General features: G+C 40.3%; 1 protein-coding gene across 1 annotated transcript in view; it reads left to right on the top strand.

Moving 5' to 3' along the window:
- Nucleotides 1-19,701, top strand: part of DNAH6 (dynein axonemal heavy chain 6) — a 265,012-nt gene that overhangs the window by 94,307 nt on the left and 151,004 nt on the right. The window contains exons 22-29 of the mRNA XM_036931141.2: nucleotides 1,569-1,749; nucleotides 11,781-11,877; nucleotides 14,320-14,539; nucleotides 15,788-15,952; nucleotides 16,037-16,150; nucleotides 17,425-17,550; nucleotides 17,632-17,787; nucleotides 18,080-18,241. Coding sequence (XP_036787036.2) covers nucleotides 1,569-1,749; nucleotides 11,781-11,877; nucleotides 14,320-14,539; nucleotides 15,788-15,952; nucleotides 16,037-16,150; nucleotides 17,425-17,550; nucleotides 17,632-17,787; nucleotides 18,080-18,241 — 1,221 coding nt within the window. The remainder of the gene's footprint in view (nucleotides 1-1,568; nucleotides 1,750-11,780; nucleotides 11,878-14,319; nucleotides 14,540-15,787; nucleotides 15,953-16,036; nucleotides 16,151-17,424; nucleotides 17,551-17,631; nucleotides 17,788-18,079; nucleotides 18,242-19,701) is intronic.

Below are 19,701 nucleotides of genomic sequence, written 5' to 3'. Positions count from 1 at the left end.
GGGAGTGGCGCCCAGAAGAGCGACAAGCTGATGGCCCTGGTGGAGCCCAAGCCCCTCCCGGAATCAGTCTACCACAGGCCTCAGCCTCCCCTCTGCCCACACCAGAGCCCCGGGCTGTGCCGCCTACTGCCCCCCACCTGCCCACAGGTTTTTTTTCCATGTGGACTTCCCCAGTATGACCACTTGCTTCATCAGTCCAGCAAGGGAGAGAAAGTCTCCTGGCAAGATGGATGTTATGGTTTTATGTACCGTACCCATTTCCACCGTACATTGTAACCTTTGCCATATTCTCTATAGCTAGAAGCAAGTCACGAGCCACTCACACTCAAGGGAGCAGATCACACAAGGGTGTGAACAGCAGATCTTGGGGTCACAACCCCATATTTACTGAAAAAACACTCACTGTTTACTTGCAGTGGGCCGGGTATGCTTCCTCATGATACACAACTCCTTTTTTTTATTCTACCTCTGATTATCCCATAATAAAATATAGAACTCCCTTAAAATGATCTTACTGTGTTCCCACCCCATCGCTTTCTTAGACTTCAGATACTTAGCTTGATTTAAGATTTCTGTGTATCCTAATATGAAAAATTATCCATGAAATAATAAAGACACTAAATAGGAAAAGACAGTTTGTTGCAAGTTTTTTATTGAGGTCTTTTTCATCTTCTTCAATGAACACCTTATAATCAGACCCCTACCCAACCTTCTGTACTGATTGCTGAGCTCTATGAAGGGAGGGACTACAGGTCAAGGTGAAGAGCATGTTTACATTAGGGTCCTTAAAAAAATGCAGTGCTGAGTAGTTGGGACTCCCCAGAGAATTAACTATATAGAAAGTATGATGAGACCTGAGATAACCATAGGGTGGGAAGGCTGTGCTGTTAGGGCTTAGGCATAGCTCCCAAGCCTAGAGTGAGAAGCAAACTCCCTCACAGATCTTGGGCCTGCACGTGCATGGCAGGAGCGCAGAGAGAGCTGAGACCCACCGATGGTGGCCCTGCACTGTGCTTCTGGTTCTCTGGTTAACAGGAATTGTGTCTCAGGGGAAAGGCAGTGGCTGATTTTCTTCTTCCTCCCCATCTTCTGTATTTGTCACAAGCAGGTTTTGCTTTGTTTTGTTTTGTTTTTGATGAAAAAGAACCATATTTCTTTCCAACAAGTGGAGGGAGAATATAGACCAATTGAGGCCAAAAAATACTTTTTATTTAAATAACCCTTTCCATATTTGGAAATAGTCACTAAACTTACCACTTCCCAACACTTCAGACTTCTTTAAGTAAGCATCTTGCCTCCCCCTAGAATGTCTCCTCTGGGCATTTAATCCTCTTTCTCCGGGTCCACTCTGGTTACCACACAGTAGATTCATTATAACTCTACTCAGTAGAAAATAGGTTGAAACTAGGATGAAGGGATTTGGGGACCCTTTAAGGAGGTTTCACTTCAAAGGGCCTGTGAGAAGCCCCCAAAAGGAAAAAGATACACTAAGTCCCCATGTATTTTTTAAATAACTGCGTATTTTCAATTGTCAGTAAATGTTTGATAATGGCCATATTTTTTCTTAGGAAGAGTGGCTGAACTGCCAGAGAAACTGGCTCTACCTAGAAAGCATTTTTAATGCTCCAGATATTCAGAGGCAATTGCCTGCAGAGGCCAAGATGTTCCTTCAAGTGGATAAGTCATGGAAAGAAATAATGAGGAAGGTGAACCGGCTGCCTAATGCTCTTCGAGCAGCTACTCAACCAGGTATAAAACAAAATTTAAAAAAAAAAAGACTTTATGATCATCTGCATTGATCGCCTGTAAGATACTAATAATATGTGGTACATTCAACCATCAATTCTAATCAGCATTGATGTCTAGGAATATTCATAGTATATTTGACACTCTTGGTAAGCAGTGTGAATTGAACTCTGTTGTTCATTATTACTATTGTAAATTAGGCAGTTTCAGCACAAAAGGATTGTCTCCTTTTCCTTATTTTCATAATTTGGGGGTGCTATAAAGTATCAGTGATGCATCCATCTCACATACGTGTACATTCAGTTGACCCATTCTGCTAAAGCTCTCACAGACTTATAACCATTAACATTTCCATACCTTATTTTTAATTATATATAAATAAGTTATATAATTTTAAACTCAAGATTGAAATGTGTTTTAATAAGTTCAGTTTCCATGAATGTGGAATCAGTCTTCCTGATGCACATACATGGCTATTGAATTTTATGCTTTGTATCAAAGCCTCAGCAAGCTTCCTCATTTTACCTGTGGCAGCATGTGACCCAGGCTGGTAAACACCTGCAGACAGCTTCCTTGCCAAGCAGAGGCAGCCTGCTGGGCTATGCTGTTTGCCCAAAAACTCTTACGTAAAACAGAAACAGAAGGGAAAAGCTGTATGGTATAATAGAATTGAAAACTTTAATACTTGGGGCCTTTTAGAGGCTGCCTCCATTCCTTGGCTCCTGGTCCCCTTCAGGCCAGAAATTGCATCACTCCGACCACTGCTTCCGCCATAACATCTTCTCTGCCTCTGCCCCACTGCCTCCCTCTTTTGTGGGCCCCTGTGATTACACCAGGCCCACTAGGTGATCCAAAATAATCTCCCCACCCCATGATCCTTGATCACATCTGCCAAGTTCATTTTCCCACACAAACTAATACATCCTCAGATTCTGGGGATTAGGACATGGACATCTCTGAGAGACCTTTATTCTGCCTACCACATCTACTTAAGGTGCATGTTCAAACCTTTTGCTGCAAAAATATTTGTGTATTTGGTTTCAGAGTGCTGCCTGAGTCCCTACTAGACTTGTTGTATAATACTTGAAATTTTAAAAAACTGATTCCAAAACATATCTGGTCCTAGGGATTTCAAATAAAGAAATATAGACCTGTATATATCATTTCAGGTGATGATAAAGCTAGGCAGAAAAATTAGGCAGGGTATGGGGACTAGAGAGTATAGCCCAACTAGGGCCTTGCTGTGTGTGTGTGTGTGTGTGTGTGTGTGTGTGTGTGTGTGTGTGTCTGTGTGTGTGTGTGTGTGCACGTGCATGCACATGTAATAAAAGGCTTTTTTGATAAAGTGGCTTCTGAGTAGGTAGAACGAGACATTTCTGTGGATCTAGGGAGGATTTTTTAAGGCAGAGAGAAGAACCAAGACAAAGGCTCTGGGTGAGAGCACAGTTAGCATGCACAGCTGTTGGCAAGGGAGCCAGAGTGGATTGGAGTGGGGTGTACGAGGAGAAGGCTTAGGAGGTGAGGCCAGAGGGCTGAGTGAGCTTGGGTGTGGGGCTGGGAACAGATTGGGTCATTGGTCACAGAGAGCCTTGGTGACCATGGCAGAGACTTGATTTGATTCTTGGACAGCTGGGGAAGCCAGGCACTCTGCTAGGTACCAAAACCTCAAAGTTAAGTGAGACATGAATCTTGCTTGTTAAGGTGATCCAGTTTAGTGATAAAGAAATGGGATCCCACTGCCACAATGTCAGCATCCAAAGATGGCAGAGGAAACAAAAGACATAAGTAAGAAAGTGGCAGAGAATGTATAGTGTTTAAAACATGGCTTTGTTCAGAGGGTCAAGGGGAGAGCAACTGTTCAGCTCTGGTTTGTGTGCTCTCAGCCTCTCAAAAGTGGGGGATGCTTGCTAAAAATGTCTCAAATTGAATACTTAGTCTTCTCTAGTAAATGTTAAAATAATTATAATAATATTAAATTGAATATTATTAAAAGTAATAGCTAACATTCTTAGCAAACCCCCCAAATTTTAATCAGGACATTCTTTTATCAAATTAAACTAAAGCTTTTAAAATGTTAATATCATAGTTTACTTCCACTTAAAATATTATATTCTCTATTTATTTATTTATTTATTATTATTTTTTTTTAGATAATTATTTTTTATTGAAGGGTAGTTGACACACAGTATTACATTAGTTTCAGGTGTACAACACAGTGATTCAACATTTATATACATGATAATTCTAGCTACCAGCTATCACCATACCAAGTTGTTACAATATTTTGACTATATTCCTTATGCTATACATTACATCCCAGTTACTTATTTATTTTACAATTGGAGGTGTGTATTTTTTTTTTTTTGTGAGGGCATCTCTCATATTTATTGATCAAATGGTTGTTAACAACAATAAAATTCTGTATAGGGGACTCAATGCACAATGCACAATCATTAATCCACCCCAAGCCCAATTTTCGTCACTCCCCAATCTTCTGAAGCATAATGAACAAGTTCTTACATGGAGAACAAATTCTTACATAGTGAATAAGTTACATAGTGAACAGTACAAGGGCAGTCATCACAGAAGCTTTCGGTTTTGCTCATGCATTATGAACTATAAACAGTCAGTTCAAATATGAATACTCATTTGATTTTTATACTTGATTTATATGTGGATACCACATTTCTCTCTTTATTATTATTATTTTTAATAAAATGCTGAAGTGGTAGGTAGATACAAGATAAAGGTAGAAAACATAGTTTAGTGTTGTAAGAGAGCAAATGTAGATGATCAGGTGTGTGCCTGTAGACTATGTGTTAATCCAAGCTAGACAAGGGCAATAAAACATCCACGTATGCAGAAGATTTCTCAGAACGGGGTGTGGGGGGAGGTTCTAAGCATCACCTCTGTTGATACCCATTTTCTCACCTGATGGCCCCCCTGCGACTGTGCCTGTCTTAGGTTGTTCCTCCCTTGAGGAATCTTACCCGTCTCTGGCTAACCAGTCATCTTCCGGGGCCATACAGGGAAATGTAAAGTTGGTAAGTGAGAGAGAAGCCTTATTGTTTGAAAAGGTTAGCTTTTTACTTCTTTGCATATTTATGCCCTGTGGCTTCTATGCCCAGCATTTGTCTTGAGGTGTCTTTACCACTTGGAAGAATTATGATACTCGGTAGATTCGATATGAGGCACTAATTCTATTTAAGGGTTGAAATTAGGAAGGAAGAAGAAAAGCTATAGAAGTAGCAGGCAGAAGAAAACATGGGAAGATTGATTATTTTTTTGACATATCTTCTTGTAGAGTAACTTCAGCATGCATAGGTTTTAAACTAATTAAATTGCGCACACACATTAACATAATAGGAGTATAGTTACATAACCAAAGCATACCTGTAATTACCAGCCATCTCCAGTGAAACCAAGAAAACCAGTTAGGCACCTTAGGCATTTGTGAAAACTTATCCATGATATGGTGGATATTGTCCAACTGAACTTGAACAGTCTGAGAGAAATCAGACAAATTAAAACAACCCATTCCTGGGGACTGTTCACATCCCATATGTTCTTTTAACAGTAAATAGTCTGTAGTTGTAAGATTTTGGAGCACTACAATTTGCACTTCTCCTAATTCTTGGTTGAGTTCCAACAGTATAGATCCAGTCAAATTTGTTGTTTTACTGTATGCACAGGCCAGCTTAGATATCTCCTTCCTCATTCCCATGGCAAGTCCAGGAGCTGGTGGGATGAGTGCATCTACAGCTGTAGCAGTGCGTGGATCTTTGTTGGGGTTTTTTTGATGATCATCTTCTGGCATGAGTCTTCCAGAGAGTGTTGATGTTGGAAGTTCTTTTCCATATCGTATCTTAGTTCATTTTTGGGGTAGCCCAATTAGGCTTTGATCCTCTGTATAAACACAAACAGACCCTTTGCCTACACTTTTATATGCCCTTTATATCATTGTGTAGAACTCATTGGAGGTCACCACAAAGGAACTGCTTTTTTTTTTATCATTAATCTGCACTTACATGACGAATATTTTGTTTACTAGGCTCTCCCCTATACCAGGTCCCCCCTATATACCCCTTTACAGTCACTGTCCATCAGCGTAGCAAAATGTTGTAGAATCATTACTTGTTTTCTATGTGTTGTACAACCCTCCCCTTTCTCCCACCCCCCCATGCATGCTAATCTTAATAACCCCCTTTTTCTCCCCCCCTTATCCCTCCCTACCCACCGATCCTCCTCAATCCCTTTCCCTTTGGTACCTGTTAGTCCATTCTTGAGTTCTGTGATTCTGCTGCTGTTTTGTTCCTTCAGTTTTTCCTTTGTTCTTATACTCCACAGATGAGTGAAATCATTTGGTATTTCTCTTTCTCCACTTGGCTTGTTTCACTGAGCATAATACCCTCCAGCTCCATCCATGTTGCTGCAAACGGTTGGATTTGCCCTCTTCTTATGGCTGAGTAGTATTCCATTGTGTATATGTACCACATCTTCTTTATCCATTCATCTATTGATGGACATTTAGGTTGCTTCCAATTCTTGACTATTGTAAATAGTGCTGCGATAAACATAAGGGTGCATTGGTCTTTCTCATACTTGATTACTGCATTCTTAGGGTAAATTCCTAGGAGTGCAATTCCTGGGTAAAATGGTATGTCTGTTTTGAGCATTTTGATGTACCTCCATACTGCTTTCCACAATGGTTGAACCAATTTACATTCCCACCAGCAGTGTAGGAGGGTTCCCCTTTCTCCACAGCCTCGCCAACATTTGTTGTTGTTTGTCTTTTGGATGGCAGCCATCCTTACTGGTGTGAGGTGATACCTCATTGTAGTTTTAATTTGCATTTCTCTGATAATTAGCGATGTGGAGCATCTTTTCGTGTGTCTGTTGGCCATCTGTATTTCTTTTTTGGAGAACCGTCTGTTCAGTTCCTCTGCCCATTTTTTGATTGGGTTATTTGTTTTTTGTTTGTTGAGGCATGTGAGCTCCTTATAAATTCTGGACATGAAGCCTTTATCGGATGTGTCATTTTCAAATATATTCTCCCATACTGTAGGGTTCCTTTTTGTTCTATTGATGGTGTCTCTTGCTGTACAGAAGCTTTTCAGCTTAATATAGTCCCACTTGTTCATTTTTGCTGTTGTTTTCCTTGCCTGGGGAGATATGTTCAAGAAGAGGTCACTCATGTTTATGTCTAAGAGGTTTTTGCCTATGTTTTTCCAAAGGTTTAATGGTTTCATGACTTACATTCAGGTCTTTGATCCATTTGGAGTTTACTTTTGTATATGGGGTTAGACAATGGTCCAGTTTCATTCTCCTACATGTAGCTGTCCAGTTTTGCCAGCACCATCTGTTGAAGAGACTGTCATTTCGCCATTGTATGTCCATGGCTCCTTTATCAAATGTTAATTGACCATATATGTCTGGGTTAATGTCTGGATTCTCTCGTCTGTTCCATTGGTCTGTGGCTCTGTTCTTGTGCCGGTACCAAATTGTCTTGATTACTATGGCTTTATAATAGAGCTTGAAGTTGGGGAGTGAGATCCCCCTACTTTATTCTTCTTTCTCAGGATTGCTTTGGCTATTCGGGGTCGTTGATGTTTCCATATGAATTTTTGAATTATTTGTTCCAGTTCATTGAAGAATGTTGCTGGTAGTTTCATAGGGATTCCATCAAATCTGTATGTTGCTTTGGGCAGGATGGCCATTTTGATGATATTAATTCTTCCTAGCCACGAGCATGGGAAGCGTTTCCATCTGTTAGTGTCCCCTTTAATTTTCTTAAGAGTGACTTGTAGTTTTCAGAGTATAAGTCTTTCACTCTTTGGTTAGGTTTATTACTAGGTATTTTTTTTTTTATGCAATTGTGAATGGAGTTGTTTTCCTGATTTCTCTTTCTGTTGGTTCATTGTTAGTGTATAGGAAAGCCACAGATTTCTCTGTGTTGATTTTGTATCCTGCAACTTTGCTGTATTCCGATATCAGTTCTTGTAGTTTTGGAGTGGAGTCTTTAGGGTTTTTTATGTACAGTATCATGTCATCTGCAAATAGTGACAGTTTAACTTCTTCTTTACCAATCTGGATTCCTTGTATTTTTTTGTTTTGTCTGATTGCTGTGGCTAGGACCTCCAGTACTATGTTGAATAACAGTGGGGAGAGTGGGCTTCCCTGTCTAGTTCCTGATCTCAGAGGAAAAGCTTTCAGCTTCTCACTGTTCAATATGATGTTGGCTGTGGGTTTTTCATAGATGGCCTTTATTATGTTGAGGTACTTGCCCTCTATTCCCATTTTGCTGAGAGTTTTTATCATGAATTGATGTTGAACTTTGTCAAATGCTTTTCAGCATCTATGGAGATGATCATGTGGTTTTTGTCTTTCTTTTCGTTGATGTGGTGGATGATGTTGATGGACTTTCAAATGTTGTGCCATCCTTGCATCCCTGGGATGAATCCCACTTGGTCATGGTGTATGATCCTTTTGATGTATTTTTGAATTCTGTTTGTTAATATTTTCTTGAGTATTTTTGCATCTACATTCATCAGGGATATTGGTCTGTAGTTTTATTTTTTGGTGGGGTCTTTGCCTGGTTTTGGTATTAGGGTGATGTTAGCTTCATAGACTGAGTTTGGGAGTATTCCCTCCTCTTCTATTTTTTGGAAAACTTTAAGGAGAATGGGTATTATGTCTTCCCTGTATGTCTGATAAAATTCTGAGGTAAATCCATCTGGCCCGGGGGTTTTGTTCTTTGGTAGTTTTTTGATTACCGCTTCAATTTCATTGCTGGTAATTGGTCTGTTTAGATTTTCTGTTTCTTTCTGGGTCAGTCTTGGAAGGTTGTATTTTTCTAGGAAGTTGTCCATTTCTCCTAGGTTTCCCAGCTTGTTAGCATATAGGTTTTCATAGTATTCTCTAATAATTCTTTGTATTTCTGTGGGGTCCGTCGTGATTTTTCCTTTCTCGTTTCTGATACTGTTGATTTGTGTTGACTCTCTTTTCTTCTTAATAAGTCTGGCTAGAGGCTTATCTATTTTGTTTATTTTCTCGAAAACCAGCTCTTGGTTTCATTGATTTTTGCTATTGTTTTATACTTCTCAATTTTATTTATTTCTTCTCTGATCTTTATTGTATCCCTCCTTCCTCTGACCTTAGACCTCATTTGTTCTTCTTTTTCCAATTTCGATAATTGTGACATTAGACCATTCATTTGGGATTGTTCTTCCTTTTTTAAATATGCTTGGATTGCTACATACTTTCCTATTAAGACTGCTTTTGCTGTGTCCCACAGTAGTTGGGGCTTTGTGTTGTTGTTGTCGTTTGTTTCCATATATTGCTGGATCTCCATTTTGATTTGGTCATTGATCCATTGATTATTTAGGAGCGTATTGTTAAGCCTCCATGTGTTTGTGAGCCTTTTTGCTTTCTTTGTACAGTTTATTTCTAGTTTTGTGCCTTTGTGGTCTGAAAAGTTGGTTGGTAGGATTTCAATCTTTTGGAATTTACTGAGGCTCTTTTTGTGGCCTAGTATGTGGTCTATCCTGGAGAATGTTCCATGTGCTCTCGAGAAGAATGTGTATCCTGTTGCTTTTGGATGTAGAGTTCTATAGATGTCTACTAGGTCCATCTGTTCTAGTATGTTGTTCAGTGCCTCTGTGTCCTTACTTATTTTCTGTCTGGTGGATCTGTCCTTTGGAGTGAGAGGTGTGTTGAAGTCTCCTAGAATGAATGCATTGCATTCTATTTCCTCCTTTAGTTCTGTTAGTATTTATTTCAGGTATGTTGTTGCTCCTGTATTGGGTGCATATACATTCGTAATGGTTATATCCTCTTGTTGGACTGAGCCCTTTATCATTATGTAATGTCCTTCTTTGTCTTTTGTTACTTTCTTTATTTTGAAGTCTGTTTTGTCTGATACTAGTATTGCAACACCTGCTTTCTTCTCTCTGTTGTTTGCGTGAAATATCTTTTTCCATCCCTTGACTTTAAGTCTGTGCGTGTCTTTGGGTTTGAGGTGAGTCTCTTGTAAGCAGCATATGGATGGGTCTTGCTTTTTTATCCATTCTATTACTGTGTGTCTTTCGATTGGTGCATTCAGTCCATTTACATTTAGGGTGATTATTGAAGGTATGTACTTATTGCCATTGCATGCTTTAAGTTTGTGGTTACCAAAGGTTCAGGGTTAGCTTCTTAATATCTTACTGTCTAACTTAACTCGCTTGTTGAGGTATTATAAATGCGGTCTGATGAGTCTTTATTTCTCTTCCTTCTTATTCCTCCTCCTCCCTTCTTCATATGTTGGGTGTTTTGTTCTGTTCTCCTTTTAGCAGTGCTCACATCTAGAGCAGTCCCTGTAGGATGCCCTGTAGAGATGGTTTGTGCGAGGCAAATTCCCTCAACTTTTGCTTGTCTGGGAATTGTTTAATCCCTCCTTCATATTTAAATGATATTCGTGCTGGATACAGTAGTCTTGGTTCGAGGCCCTTCTGTTTCATTGCATTAAGTATATCATGCCATTCTCTTCTGGCGTGTAGGGTTTCTGTTGAGAAGTCTGATGATAGCCTGATGAGTTTTCCTTTGTAGGTAACCTTTTTTTTCTCTCTGGCTGCCTTTAATACTTTGTCCTTGTCTTTGATCTTTGCCATTTTAATTATTAGGTGTCTTGGTGTTGCCCTCCTTGGATCCCTTGTCATGGGAGTTCTGTGTACCTCTGTGGTCTGAGAGGCCATTTCTTCCCCTAGTTTAGGGAAGTTTTCGGCAATTATTTCTTCAGAGACACTTTCTATCCTTTTTTCTCTTCTTCGTCTGGTACCCCTATAATGCGGATATTGTTCCATTTCAATTGGTCACTCAGCTCTCTTAGAATTCTTTCATTCCTGGAGATCCTTTTATCTCTCTCTGCATCAGCTTCTCTGCATTCCTGTTCTCTGTTTTCCTGTCCATTAATGGTCTCTTGCATCTCGTCCATTCTGTTTTGAAGTCCTTCCAGAGCTTGTTTTATTTCTGTATTCTCCTTCCTTAGTTCTTGCATATTTCTCTGCAAGTCCATCAGCATGGTTATGACTTTTGTTTTGAATTCTTTTTCAGGAAGACTGGTTAAATCTATCTCCACAGGTTCCTTCTCCCCAGGGGAAGATGTAGCAGATGCCGAAGCTGTCTGGGTTAGTCTTGTCTGGATCATATTTTTTTGCCTTTTCATGTTGACAGGTGCTATTGACTGTCAGCTGGGAGGGCCAAACTTTTCACTTGTTACTGGCCTTTCTTTACTGGGACAACTGCGACCCCTAGTGGCTTGTGTTGGGTAATTGCGTGTAGAATGGGTCTTTGTGTTTTGCCCGCCCGAAGTGTAGGAGTTTTCCTTTCTGTGGGCGTGATTTGCCTTAGGCTGTTTCTCTGCTTTCGCAGCGCCTGGAGGGTAATGGACGCGGAGGGGCTGTTTGGCTGTTTACCTCCGTGAGGGGTCTCAGAGATGTTTCCCAGGGGGTTAGTGTGCCCGGTTTTCCCTGTAATTTCCAGCCACTGAGCTGTGACCTGTGTTGTTTCCGTCTAGCTGTTAAATCCCTGTCCCTTTAAGACTTTCAAAAAGCACTCGCTTTTCTTTTCACAGGGGCATCAGTTTCGGCACCCGCTCAGAAGTCTTGCTGCCCTATTTCCCTAGTTTCCAGCCCTCCATGCATGCACTGTGTCTGCGCTCTGGTGTGGGTGGCTGGGGCTGGGTGTTTAGCAGTCCTGGGCTCCCTCTCCCTCCTGCCGGGAGCTTGGGGGAGGTGTGCTCAGGTCCCGCCGGGCTGGGGTTTATATCTTACCCCTTTCACCAGACGCTGGGCTCTCACACATGTGGATGTAGTCAGGCTGTTGTCCTGCGTCTTCTGGTCTCTTTTTTAGGATTAGTTGTATTTGTTGTATTTTCAAAAATATATATGTTTTTGGGAGGAGATGCCCACTGTCCTTCTCACGCCGCCATGTTGGCTCCACCCTTATTCTCTATTTTAACACAATTTTACCAATACCTTTTTTTCCCCAATAAACAGGACTTTTGGAGACCTTTCAAAATAATAATGCATTACTTGACCAAATTCAGAAGTGTCTAGAGGCATATTTAGAATCAAAAAGAGTTATCTTTCCAAGGTAAGTTTACAAAGCAACTTACAATATTTTTTTTAGTATTTGAGACTATCCATTAATTTAAAAGGATATACTTAAAAATAAGCCATAACCTCAAAACCTCAGGGAACCAGAGAGGGAAACAAATGGCATTCCAGCTAATATTTGGTTGGCAGTATAAGTCTCAAGGATAAAGATGCAATATTTGGTAAAGGTTTAAGTGGGTGAGTACCTGAGGTGCTGGCAGGGTTCTTGATCACAGAGTATTTCATTGTTGGGCGTGTATGTGTGTCTGCATACATACATGTGCCCACAGATGGTGGGTGTGAAAGGTTAGAGACCTGTGTTGCCCAAGCATGTTTCTTTATGTTAACTGGTGGCCTAAAAGTGTCACTGTAGAAATTGTCTAAGGGATCATTTCACAAATTGCAAATGAAATTTGTTACTCATCTATTCATTCTAAAACCACTAGATGTTATGCTCAGTGCTAAGGAAGCAAAGGCAGCCAGATCTCTGTCCTAAAGGGGCCCATGGTTTCAGGAGGACAGTCATGTGAATAAACCATTGTGGTACAGCTACATAAGACCAGAACATAAGTGATGGTAGCAAATGCTCCTCACTTCAGTCACTGAGGCACATTGTTCCACACAATCAGCAAAAGGGTTCATCTTTCATGGATTTTTCCTGTTAGTTGTTAAGCAAATGGCCTTTAAAGTCTGTCCCAGGACAAGCACTCTGGCAGCCAGGGTCAGGTACTTGTCTGGGCTTATCTGGGAGGTGTTGTTGCTGGTTACCAGGATGGGGTATGTGTGGGCATAAGAAATGCAAGATCCAGGAGATTTGCTTGAGTTTTAAGAGAAGTAGTCAGTCTGTAAGGAATGCACACAAATCTTACTAAAACATAGTTAAGGCATAACAGAAAAAAAAGGTAGAGATTGAAGTTTGAAATGTGCTTTTTATCTATTTCACTCTTAAATTCATGGTTCCCACATTGGGTCTCCCAAGGCCATAGAAAATCTGTACACTGATTCTGATATTTAAAGAAATATCATGTATCTAAATACCACTAAAGCCCTCAGCCTTATGATATAAATATATTTAAAGAAAGCTGAACACAAATTTACCTGTGATAATACTGAACACCAAAAAAGCATCCGCTCTTGTTTTTCCTTTGCTTAGAATTGCATCAACTAAGTGTGCAATATTTATTATATAGGTGGCTCTGTTCAGCCTTGATTTCACTCTACAATCCCTAATGAAGACTCACTATGGGCAACAAGTTAGGTTCTGGGGACACAAGATGAATGCAATCTATTCTCACAGGGCTCATGGTCCAGTCTTTACAGTTATCTGTTTCATTGGTTGAAAAAGAGGCATGGAGACAAGTCAGTTATTACTATATGTGGTATGTTAAAGAGGCAGGAATGATAGAGTACAACCAAAAACATCTTTATTTTAACAAATGACTGCCTTTCCATTCCCTTCTGGGGACTACTTTCTTCCTACCCTGGACAAAATCTTGGGCAGCCTCCATGAATTTTCTGGTTATTCTAGATAATAATACAAAATAAAAAACCTCTTGTCACCTTAATATAATAGATGATCTACAATAATCTGAAAAAACTGAACTTATTTCAATGTTAAAACTTCCCCTTTCCCTACCCCAGCCTGTTGCAAGATTAAAGACTTTAGAGAGGATGAGGACATGTGATCAACCTCCCCCCTTCCTGTTAAGTCTGAGGTTTCCAGGTTTGGTACAGGGAAGGAAAGAGAGGCAAAATGGCAAGAGAAGAGTGAACTGGCAGGGACCTATCTGACCCCGTCTCTCCCACATGGCGCCTGCCATGGGCTCTTTACCACTCCCTGCAATCCCAAAGGATCTCTTCTAGGCATCTTCTTCCACAGAAGTGAGCTATCTTCTCTGGCCAGGCATTTGTCCCTCTCACTCATCCCTAGGCGTCCAGGTGTGCCCCTCCTTTTCCTTTCCTCAGGTTCCTCCAAAGGGCCCTGTTGGGCAGGATCTAAGAAAATCCCCTGGAGGATCATGCTAGCATGGCCCACATGTGCATAGTCACAGACCCAAATAAAGTTCCTGTAACCACTCAGCCAACTATCTAAAAAACTGCACGATGAATAGCACTCTAGAAGATCAAAGCTAGGTAACACAGACGTGTGAACAAATCAAAGTCAGAGCAAGAGCTAGCATTTTTTACAGTCTTTATGGAAAACGTCTATCTTTTATGTACCAGGCACTGATTCTAGGTGTTTGAGATGCAGCCACACTAATCTTCACAACAATTATATTTAGAGACATGTGGTCTCCCCAGAAACCCAGGGCTGATAGGTTGGAGATCCTGGAAATCAGTGGATGGGGAAGAGCTGTGGCTAAGTGAATATTTTCTTTCATGCCTGTATAGGGCTTTGCTTCAATTTCAAGTTATATTTTAAGTATTTTCTTTAATCCAGATTTTACTTCTTATCAAATGATGAACTTCTGGAGATTTTGGCCCAGACACGAAATCCCCAAGCTGTGCAGCCGCACTTAAGGAAATGCTTTGACTCCATTTCAAAGCTCGAATTTGCTCTCATGCCTCCTACTGAAGGAAAAATTCCTGGTATGGATGGAGAGCCAGAAAAGGTTTTCACTAATGATATTTTAGCGATGCTATCACCGGAAGGAGAAAGGGTGAGGTGCTCTTTGTTCACAGTTCTTTATAGGCAAACTTTGTCCTTCCTTCAGGGTTGAGGGTGGAGGTTTATTCACTGGCCCTGTAAGCCTTCAGCAACTGCTCCTGCGAATTCGGGCTCTGCTGGCTTGGCAGCGTAAAGAGAACCAAGATTAAATTCTTGCCCTCAAAGAGCTCTAGTGAAGACATAGTCCAACAAACAATTGAAAAGCACCACAATAAGTGCTTCTTGGGAACACAGTGGAGAAAACCGGAGCTGTCTTACCTCCGCATAAGAAGCTGCAGAGCAGACTTATTGAAAGCACTGGTTCTACTGCCAGGCCACCTGGACTCAGGTCCTACCCTTTAACCTCAGCTTTAAAATGAAGCTTAGTAATCATGCCTGGTTAATGAGATGCTGGGGACTGTCAAGCGTTACTCTATGTAAATTAGATCCATACCTAGTGGGTGCTATCCAAGTGTTGGCATTGTTGGCCATCTCCAGGGCACTGCAAAGTGCCTGGCATACAGTAAATATCAAGGGAGGGAATGCATTAGCGGACTGTGGGGAACCAAGTGACTTCACACACACGCACACACAGGCAGCCAGGGAGGATGGAGAGGAGACATGGGAGGGAAAACATTCCATACAGAGGAGCTGCACAGGGAGATGCCAAGGATTTCGATCCAGTTAGAGCCCAGAGCTGTATCTATGGGGTGGCAAGAGCCCATACATATTTTACTTGTCGAGTTGATCCTCTTGCAAAAGAATTTGCTCATTACTCACATAGAAGAGAAAGGCAGGGGACCGAGGTTAGAATCCAGGGAAAACATGAAACTTAAAGAGAGGGTAGAAGAAGAACAAAAATGCAGGAGACCCAAACAAGTGGGGTGGTCAGGTCCCTGGAAATCTAAGAAATAAATACAAGGACAGTTGGGAGAACATTGGTAACCCTAACGACTTTACCAGGTTTAGAGGAGTGTTTGGGACCCAAAACTAGATGGCAGCAAGCAGGAAAAGAAAGTGAAGGAATGCGTGTAATACATGTAGATTTCTCTTTTGGGAGTTGGCTCCAAAAGGAACCAGTAAAATAAAGCAACAAGTGGAGGGGAATAAGGCAAGGTGCAGAACAGGATGTCAATCGGAAGTATCTGTGGTCAGGCTTGAGTGTCCGCAGAACTCAGCGTTGTTACAGAAGTAGAGAAAATGTTCATCCTACAATCAATCCTACCCAAACCATGTCATAATTGCTCTGATTATCTGCTAGGTTGGCTTGGGCAAAGGCCTCAAAGCCCGAGGCAATGTGGAGGAGTGGCTTGGGAAAGTGGAGGAAGCCATGTTCACATCTCTGCGCCGCCTGTGCAAAGCTGCCATCGCTGACTATCTGGGGAAATCAAGGACAGACTGGGTGATTGCTGGCCACCCTTCTCAAGTAACTTACACTCCTCAAATTTCCATCTCTGAATCCTTTTTTGGTGGCACGCATCACACACTTACAGGAGATGTTTCCATGCAGGTGATCCTGACCATTTCGCAAATCATGTGGTGCCGAGATTTGACTGAGTGTTTGGAAAAAGAAAATGGTAGCCATATGGAGGCCCTGGAAGCTTTTGAAAAAGTAAACTTTGAGGTGAGATTTTTAGCAAGATGATACAACATATTGATTAAACGAATGGTCTCAGTAGTTTTTATTGGCATGGTTAATGCAAATTCATTTTATCTCAGAATTTTAATGCTCTGACATGACTTAAAAAGCCTTGGGGTTCTCATGAAAACCATTTATGTTCATGTTTTCTTAGGGACGCCACCCCAGTGTTGGTGTAGTATTTATATGAATGCTTATAAAAATAGGAGGAAAAAAACAATTGAGGAAATTCTCAGAATTTTAAGGGTTTGCAACATTTAAGGAGAATTTATATTTACTAGGTCCTGGATAGCTCTCACAGAAGTTTATTTGCCAGGAAAACCCCAATATTTGTGCCATTTCTATTCTTAGGCTCAAGATGTGCTTTTCTATTATTTTATAGAATCCTCAGGTAACTGTCAATAAATCAATAAATAATTGAATGGCTCTAAATACCACTATACAAGAATTTTTAAGCTATAGTTGGGAAATAGCATTTTATAGCTGTGCCTAATCTTTAACTCCAAATTCAGTTTCCAAGCAATGCTGTATGTTTTGAAGAATCACCCTTAAATCCCAAAAAGGAGGAAACAACTTTCTTGAAATAAGAGAAGACCATCTCAAGAAGGCCCTCAATAGAATTGCATGTCAAAGAGCCTCAGAGAAGAGAATGACTTCCTAAGGAAAGTCCCACTGGCCTCTCCAGAGAGGTGGTCCTTGATCAGGGTCAGCCTGAGTGAAAATTCAGCACAGTACTTCAAGGCCTTCAGGGCACTGCTCTTCTTGAAAATGATGTAACCATAAGTGAAAATCAGGCACTCGATTTATCAAAAAATGCTTTTATTTAATTAATCACTGGCTTAGTTAAAATGCTCAGGTTTTCTGATTATCAAAGGAAAAACTACCCCTAAAAATGAAGAGTACTGCATTTAATTTTTAGGGAGAACAGTCTGTCTTCCCTAGAGACAGCATCACATGGGCTTTCCTAGAGGCCAACGCCTATGCATAGCTCATGTTTGCCATGTCATTGCCATCAAGTTACTTGCCCTCCCTGTCCCTCAGTTTCCTCTAATGTAAAATGGGGGTAAAAATAGTATGTATTTCCTAAAAGTCCTCTAGGAATTAAATATGTTAAACTGTTGTCCTGTTGGCCACAGAACTATAGATTCTTAAAATTAGATGGTTTTGGCAAACATCTACTCCTAATTTATTAGTACAAAGATATATATGTAAGCTGATATTTGAAAACTCATTATGGCAATTTCTTTTTTAATTTGTAGAGATTAAATGCCCTGGCTGCACTAGTTCAAGGCAATCTTCCTAAATTGCACAGAAATATCTTAACTGCCTTAATTACTATTGATGTACATGCAAGAGACATAGTCACTGAGCTTGTTCAAACTAAGGTAACCTACATTTTAATAAGATAATTTATTTGTTTCTGAAATTAGTGCATCTAACGTGTTTCATTGTCATCACCTTTGTAGGTAGAGGGAGTCGAATCCTTTGACTGGCAGAGACAACTGCGCTACTATTGGGATATAGACCTGGATAATTGCGTGGCTAGGATGGCACTCTCTCAGTACACTTATGGCTATGAATATTTGGGTGCCTGCCCAAGACTGGTTATTACTCCTCTCACGGTAGGTTACTGATCACCTAAGTCAGTGTTCACACAGAGGTGCTTTTTTATTACAATGCTCTTAAAAAAGTTTTATCTAACATTAACTCCTGAAAGGATTTGCCATGAATACGTCTTTGTGAAGCAGAGATTTGCTTTATTTAGTTGCCTGGGTCTTTGAGTGTATCTCATTTGCTCAAACAACCCGTCACAGAAAATAATGACCCTCTTCCTGTGGAAAAGGATTTAGGAATTGGTGACTGGAGTCAGTTCCCTTCAGTAATGACAAGTCATTGAATTCATTGTTTCTTCAGGACCGCTGCTACCTTTGCCTAATGGGGGCTTTGCAGCTCGACCTCGGAGGGGCACCAGCTGGTCCTGCCGGCACGGGGAAAACCGAGACTACCAAAGACCTGGCCAAAGCCCTCGCCATCCAGTGTGTGGTCTTCAATTGCTCCGACGGCTTAGACTACAAGGTGCAGTCCCAGCATCTAAATACTAACGTTAAAGTGTTTTGTGTGGCTTCTCTACTTGAAACATGACAGCACAAAAGAAGGGGAGGATGGGGTGATGGCAAACAAGGGAAAACTAGTGGGGCAAGGGATGGTTAAAGAGGAATAAGAGAAGGGAGAAGGAATCTGAGTGGTCCAGCTGTGGATCAAGGCCAAAGGAGGACTTATCAAATCGTGGTAAAAATAGAAATCTCATGTCTATAAGCAGAAAGAGGTGAGATAAGATACAAGATTGATAGCAGGGAAAGCTAGAAATAAGGACTAAGCTTACAGGAAGAGATGAGCAATTCAGAGGATTGCGTATTGATAATGAAACATGTAGGAGGTGAGAATTCATAGTAAGATTTTTCAGTATAGAAGTTCTCAATTTTTTTGATCACAGGACTCCTTTATACTCTTAAAAATTATTGAGACCTCCAAAGAGCTTTTATTTATATGTATGGGCAATATCTGTTGATATTTGCCATGTTAATTAAACTGATACATTTAAAATATTTATTTTAAAATAATAATCCATTACATGATAGCATAAACATATTTTCTGTTGAAAAGTAACTATTTTGCAAAACAAAAAGTTTAGTAAGAACAGTGACATTGTTTCATATTTTTGAAAACCTCTGATGTTTGGCATAATAGAAGACACCCAGATTCCCATATCTGCTTCTGCATTCAGTCTGTTGAGATATTATTTTAATTGAATATTTGAAAAACATCTAGCCTCACACAGATTACGTACCCTAAAAAGAAAGGAATATTTTAATTACTTTTTCAGATAATTGCTGTTCTTTGAGACTGCACCAAAACGTAGAAGTGGTAGTTTCTTAAAGATTACTTGCAATGTGGAAACTCAGACCCTATCAATAATTTTTTCATTCTCTGTACTCTCAGGAGAGAATAAGAGTGAAAAAGGCAAATGACATTTTAGTATTATTATGAAAATACCTCAATGTCAAAGACCCCCTAAAAGAAACTCTGAGATTCACAGGTATCCCCAGATGACAATTTGGAAACTACTAGTTTAACATGCTAATTTCTAATTTGCAAAGTTGGGTGACAGAAGTGGCCTCTGGGTACACTCAGAAAAGAATACAGTAGTCACCCCTTATCTGCAGTGTTACTTTCTGCAGTTTTAGTTAACCTGCGGTCAACTGTGGTCTGGAAACAGACCCCTCTTCTGGCTTAAACTATACCTCAATACCTGTGTTATTCACCTCACTTCATCTAGTCATGTAGGCATTTTACCATCTCACATCCTCCTGAAAAGAAGAGTGAGTGCAATACAGTAAGATATTTTTAGAGAGACTGAGAGACCACGTTCACCTAATTTTACTATAGCATATTGTTATAATTGTTCTATTTTATTATTACTTTTGTTAACCTCTTATTGTGCCTAATTTAAAATTAAACTTTATCATATGTAGATG

The sequence above is a fragment of the Manis pentadactyla genome, chromosome 2, assembly GCF_030020395.1.
Source record: "Manis pentadactyla isolate mManPen7 chromosome 2, mManPen7.hap1, whole genome shotgun sequence".
NCBI lineage: Eukaryota > Metazoa > Chordata > Mammalia > Pholidota > Manidae > Manis > Manis pentadactyla.
The sequence above is the reverse complement of the archived record's forward strand: the minus strand, read 5'-3'. Positions and strand labels throughout refer to the sequence as shown.